Below are 6,926 nucleotides of genomic sequence, written 5' to 3' on the forward strand. Positions count from 1 at the left end.
ATGTACGCATATTTCAAAACATAATGTTGTACATCATAAATATATACAATTTTTGTCAATTAATGGTAATAATGATAATAAAAGCATTTGACCATATATGTGAGGATTTATTTCTGAGCTCTCTATTCTATTCCATCTGTCTTTATTCTAGTACTATTTTTTTTTTTTTGGTAGTAACTTTTGAAATTAGGAAGTGTGAGCTCTCCAGCTCTGTTCTTGTTTTTTAAGATTTTTCGGCTATTCAGGGTCCCTCATGATTCCATGTGAATTTTAGGATGGATTTCTTTTATTTCCACAAAAAAATGTCAGTGGGCATTTAATAGGATTTTTTTGAATCTGTAGATCACATTGAGTAGTATTGACATCTTAACACTATTAAGTCTTTCAATCAATGATCGTGGGATATGTTTACATTTATTTATGTGTTCTTTCAGTAGTGTTTTAGAGTTTTTATTGTACATGTCTTTAAACTCTTTGTTTAATCCCTAAGTATTTTATTGCTTTTTAAAAATGGAATTGTTTTCATAACTTATTTTTCAGATTGTTTGTTCTTAGTGTATGGAAATGCAACTGATTTTTGCCTATTGACTTATATCCTGCTACTTTGCTGAGTTCATTTATCAGTCACAAAGGTTTTTTTTTTTAATCTTTAGGGTTTTCTACATGTAGTATCATATCATCTATGAACAGATATAGGTTTACTTTTTTCTTTCCAATTTGAATGCCTTTTGTTTCTTTTTCTTGCTTAATTGCTCTGACTAGAACTACAAGTACTGTGTTTAATAGTAGTAGCAAAAGCAGGCATTCTTGCCTAGCTCCAAATCTTAAAGGAAAAGTTTTCAGTCTCTCATTGAGAATAATGTTTGCTATGGGTTTTTCACATATGACTTTTATTATGTGGAGGTAGTTTCCTTCTATTCCTAGTTTATTGAATGCTCTTATCATAAAAGGGTGCTGAATTTTGCTTTTTCTGTACCAATTGAAGTGATCATGTGTACTTTCCCTTCATTCTGTTACTATGGTGTATTACACTGATGGATTTTCATATGTTGGACCATCCTTGCATTCCAGAAATAAATCTCACTTGGTCATGATATGTAGTCCTTTTTATATGCTGCTAAATTTGGTTTTCTAGTTTTTTTTGGTGAGAATTTTTGCATCACTTATCATAAGGGATATTGGTCTATAGTTTTCTTTTCTTGTAGTGTCTTCATTTGATCTCAGAATAATGCTGGCCTCATAGAATGAGTTAGGAAGCATTCTCTCCTTCTTATTTTTTTTGGAAAAATTTGAGAAGTATTGGTGTTAATTCTTCTTTAAATGTTTTTACAAACTCACTAGTGAAGTTGTTAGGTCCAGAATTTTCCTTTGTTGAAAGACTTTTGATTATTAATTCTACTTCTTTTGTAGTTATACATATATTCAGATTTTCCATATCTTCATGATTTTGTAGTTTCCTTTTGAAAGCTAGCTCTTGGTGTCATCCGTATTCTTAGGTGTCATATCTGTTCTAATGTGTTTATTAATGTACAAATTGTTATGCCTTATGTTGTATTATTGTATACTTTTAAAAATATCTGTTTCTATTCAAGCATATTATATATATATATATATATATGTGCATTACATTTGTAATTTAAAGTATTTTTTTCTTTTAATCAGGACATATGAATTTAATATTTTTTATCTTATAGTTATGAAATTTTGTATTTCTTAATATACCTCACTGTTATAAATATTCCTTATTTAGCTAAATATTGTCTAATAAGACAATAAATATAATAAACCAACAACATGGATTTCCCTCTTTTTAACCTTTATATTATCTTACCTTTTTCCCACTTCAGGAGACAGCGAGTGGATCCCAGACCGTAGCTTAAGTGCACATGCTGATAATGCAATTGCCTTGGGTGTTCTGCACAGTGCCCCAAATCCATCATCGAGTAGAATACAGCAAAAGATGTGTAAGATTGGCTATACGGCAGCAGTGCTATACTGCTGGCTCACTTTATTTAGTATTTTGTTTCTTAGCAGTTTAATAGGCAACTGAAAATTAGTTTTTGCAGTTACATAATTTAAACTTATTCATTTGAATTAAATGTCCTGGATGTTTCTTCCAAAATCAGAAATCCAAGTGTACTCATTATTCCTCTCAAAAAAACAAGAGTTACAGTCTCAGTTATTTTCTGTAACAATATATTAAGGAATAATATTTGTAAAATATACCTCAGGTTATGGTATATTTTGAACAATCATTATAAAATACATACTCAGTTTCTTTACACATGAAGGAAGCAGTGTGTTTGTACCAGATTTTGAATATTCTCCCTCTCCATTCATATTATAATCCCGCATAGCCGTATGTAAAATAAATGGCTTAGATTAAGATTGTTGCTTATAACTGGGATCGAGATAGCTTGGTTCTAAACCTAATGCTGAACGTATTAACTCTGGAATCTTGATTTCAGTTCATTACCTCCATTCTCTAACCAAAGTAATTGCAAGATTTTCCATAGGATATCTCTTTTGACATGTTAGATGTCCATTGTAATATTTTTCTTATATTACGATTAGTGTATGAAACCATTAATAACACTAGTATTATTAGTTCATTATAGTTACCCCATTATACCTGCTAATGTAGGTTTGCTTTATGCTGTATTTTAGTGAATTAAGGCAATTCAATATACATGTGTTGAGTATGTTGGCATTATGCTAGGCCCTGGGGATAAAAGAATGCATAAGTTATGTTCACTGATGTTAGGGAGCTCAGTTTGGGAGGAACACTTGACAAAGTGGGCTATTTGCCTTGGTTTAAAGACTACCTTCAAGCTTGAAATTTAATTGCATATAATTTGTCCATATGTATAAGATTTGTATGTCTCTCTTGCCCTAAACTGTGTGATTAAAACTTCTTAGCCAGCTTTAATCCTTTCCATATGCATTTATGTTGAGAATCTGTCAGATATAAAAAATTTTACTGGAAAACTCATTCATTGTGATAAATGTTTTTTGGCTCTATAATTAGGTACCTCTTCTCACATCAAAATGTAGAGCAACTTCAAAAGTTCTGGTTGTTTCCTTCTGAGGCAGTCGGAAGGAACTGTTTTAAGTCACTGTATATTGATGAAACAAATTCTTATGAGAAATTTGTTACTATGACAAATCCTTACAAATAAGTATCCAAATACTTTTAAGTGTTAATTTGGGCAGATAAGTAGGAGTTGATAATTTACAATGAAAAACAGTTGTTGGAGTAGCTACCGTGGGCCAGGTACTGCCAGAAACTGGTGTGATACAAACTAAAACCCTTTTCTCTACTACCCAAGGAATAGCGTCCATTGCAGAGGTTCTCAAATATAAGTGTGGACATAACAACTTGGGAAGACTGTTGTAATACAGATGTCTGGATCTCATTCTTAGAGAGTCTGATTCATTAAGGCTGAGGTGAAGCCCAGGAATATGCCTTTATTTTATCAATGACTCCATGTTATGCTGATATAGAGATCCCCAAAATCATATTTTGAGAAAACTGCTATATAGATATACAAAGACATAAATTATACCAAATATAATATAAATTTTACTAAAGTACTATGGGTAATGTACTTTTGGAGATCTGTAGGTAATTAATGATAATTTGTGCTATCAATTACAACAGAGGTAGAAACGTACAGTTTTTTTAAGAACGGAGATGGTAATATAATGATTTTTGCCACTGCAAAGTACAGATATGGAAGATGTTATAAACTAGGTAACAATTCAGTTGAGTCTTTAAAAAGTAATAACATTTACCAGCTAGGGGAGTTGAGAAATGGCTTTCTAGACATAGGTAGTGGCTTGAAATAAAATAAAATTTTTCTGGTCTATGCCACAAGTTATAGAAATCTTATATTTTGAAGTGATACCAGTATATAAAGGAATTTCTATTTCTATATGATTTTAAAATTTGTGAATGTATAAACACAATAGCCATGAAATATTTGTGTGTTTAGCGGCAAGTTCATTGATTCTCCCCATGACTTGCCAAAATTTACTCCTCTCCCACCCCAACTTCCTGTCTCTGTAAATGGCCACACCGTTCAAACATTGGTGAAGTCTGAAACCTAGGAGTCATCTTGGTTCTCACTCACCACATGTTATTTATCTCTAGATCCTGCTGATTTCAGCTTCAAAACTGAGCCCAAATCTAACCACTGTCATCTTCACTGCTCAGGATCAGCCATCATCTCTCATTTGTGCCCCAATTTCACTTTTACCCTTTCTAAAACCAAGTTGCTAGGATTAATTTCCATCAAATTCTACCATTTATAGTCAGTGAGTGAATTGTTTATATTTATAGTCATAAAATTATTTATATTTATGTTTTATAGAGAATGAATCATACTTTGTATAAATTTAAGCCATAAATTTGTATGATGTCATTCTGCTGCCTGAAAGCATTCCATAACTTTCTACAGAAGGTAGAAAAAATTATATTCCTTACCATGCCAGAGCTGACTACGCATCTCTCCTGACTGTATCTTCTCCCATATTGTGGCCACACTGGCTTTCTTTCTATTCTTGCCACACTCTTCCTCCCTTCTTAGCCTTGGAATTCACTCTTTCCTCTGATCCAGGATGCTCTAAAACCTCCCTCTCCATCCTCACACCCCCTTCATTGTATAATTGGTTCTTTCTCATTATTCGTTCTCAGCCCAGATGCTTCCTTCTTAGAAGGGCCTTCTGAGATCACTCTGTCTAATGTCTATTACATTTTACATTCTTTTATCTTTCTCATAGAATCTATCACCCTCTGACATTATCTTATGTGTTTGTTTATTTTCTGCTCTCACCCACCCTTGGTTGGAAAGAAAGCAAGGACCATTCTGTCCTGTTAGTGTATCTTCAGTAATGGAAAAGGGCCTTGGATGCTGTAAGTGCTCAGTAAGAGTTTGTGAATGAGTGAAGCAAGGTGGTAGGGCTGTGTGTTAGTTTGGAGTGCAACTTGAGGGTGGGGGGTAATGTCTCATTCATTTTTGTATACCCTGATTCTGACACAGCACCGGGCAGTTTTAGGAGTTAATAAACTATTTTATAGTTGAACTGGATTAAGTATTAATTCACAGGTTCTCAGAATTAGACAGGATTTAAGACAGTATACTAATTCCTTAATTTTACAGATGAGGTATGAATTGCCATATATTGGTCACAAGCTGATTTCTAACTCAGAGAAATGAGATGAGAAGATTCTTAGCCACCCAATTCACCCTTCTTTCCACTAACCATGCTGCCAAATAAAATTTCCATGTATGTCTCAAGAAATCCTGGAAAATACATTTCTCTATTTTATGTATAAATTCTCAGCAGTTTACACAGTGGAACAAGAATGTCAATAGACAATAATTCAAGATTAAATTATTCAGGAGTAAAATAGTGAGTCCTTTGATAAGAATGTTGTTATTTGTTATTAAAATGCTGTCCAAAAAGCATGTTGCTGTAATTGTTTTATCAAGTTATAATGTTATATTTAGAACAGAAACAATGATCATTGTATTAAATTCTGTTCAGGGAGTGACTCCTATTTTTCTTATCCTTATCCGCATTTTTGTGCCCATTAATATTCCCCAGAAGCACCATTTATAGTCCCAAAATTTGACATAGTTTCATCAGTAATCATAGAACATATATATTGTTTAGCTAACACCAAGGAGAATTTATTTTGTTATAGTTAAACTGTGATCAGTGTTAATCAGTAATTTCCTAAGATGACACTGCCATCGATAGCACAAATTACTCCCAGAATAATTTCTTATGTTTATAAACTACAAACTGGGCTGTGTTTTAAGTTATGGAATGATCCCTTCAATCATGGCATTTTTTTATTAGTGTTACTCTTAATGTGTCAAATCTTAACTTTAGTAAGAACATTAATAAGCTTATATATTAACCATTAGAGAGAATGATATACTGACCTAAATTAGCACTAAATAAATAAAATCAAGGGCAAAATTGGGGTCTGTTCTGTGTTTTTCTATGTTTGTGTTACTTTAAACTACACTTTGAGCATATATCCAATAGGAAAGATGGTCTGTCTCTTTGCTGCGTGCTAAGCATAAGTCTGACCCATCCCCTGTGTACATTCTCACTTGGGATCAATTAACTTCAAATACTGTGGCAACCATATGTTGTTATGAGTTCAGCACGTGTGTGTACTCTCCTGAATTTTCTGAAGGATATCTACATTATGTTAAATTTTTCTCACCTCATATTTGTCTGTGTTGGCAGAAATCCAGTCCTTATTAATAACATCTTCTTTAGTTTCATTTTCATAAGAGTTCTAAACTTTTTAAAATTTACTTTGACTGAAACACATAAGTTACAAGAGTATGGTTTTCTTCATAGATCTAGAACTTTTGATTTATATAGTAAATTACAGTAATACTCACTGACTACTACTGCTATTCTTACTATTGCTTTATTACACAGGAATGGCAAGTTTGCTTTTCTTGATGGCTATGAATGAAATATCGATTCTTTACATATTATAGAAAAAAAGAGAAATTACTTTCAAATTCTAGTCATCAAAATAATTCTTAGGGATATTTATACATATATTCTTAACACATAGACACATTTTAGTTATTCTTCAGAATTGCCTCTGAGCACAAATAGACACAAAAGGTCAGAATCTTGTTATAATTTATTCATAATTTTATTCTTACAAAATTTGTTTTGAAAATTGACTTCTGGGCCGGCCCGGTGGCGCACTGCTGCAGTGCGCCGCTTAGGAGCGTGGTGGCGCTCCCGCTGAGGGTTCGGATCCCACATACAGACCGGTTCCTGCTCACTGGCTGAGCGAGGTGCGGGGCGACACTGAGGGTTGCGATCTGTTGCCGGACATGAAAAAAGACAAAAAGGAAAAAAAAAAAAAAAAAAAAATTGCA

General features: G+C 33.0%; 1 protein-coding gene across 1 annotated transcript in view; it reads left to right on the forward strand.

The window, feature by feature from the left end:
• Positions 1 to 1,847: 1,847 nt before the first annotated feature.
• Positions 1,848 to 6,926, forward strand: part of LOC103606843 (zinc finger B-box domain-containing protein 1-like) — a gene marked incomplete at its 5' end in the record, with an annotated part of 21,543 nt that continues 16,464 nt past the window's right edge. Inside the window, one exon of the mRNA XM_008591381.1 lies at positions 1,848 to 1,964. Coding sequence (XP_008589603.1) covers positions 1,848 to 1,964 — 117 coding nt within the window. The remainder of the gene's footprint in view (positions 1,965 to 6,926) is intronic.

Source organism: Galeopterus variegatus, unplaced genomic scaffold (genome assembly GCF_000696425.1).
Source record: "Galeopterus variegatus unplaced genomic scaffold, G_variegatus-3.0.2 Scaffold6883, whole genome shotgun sequence".
Classification (NCBI taxonomy): domain Eukaryota; kingdom Metazoa; phylum Chordata; class Mammalia; order Dermoptera; family Cynocephalidae; genus Galeopterus; species Galeopterus variegatus.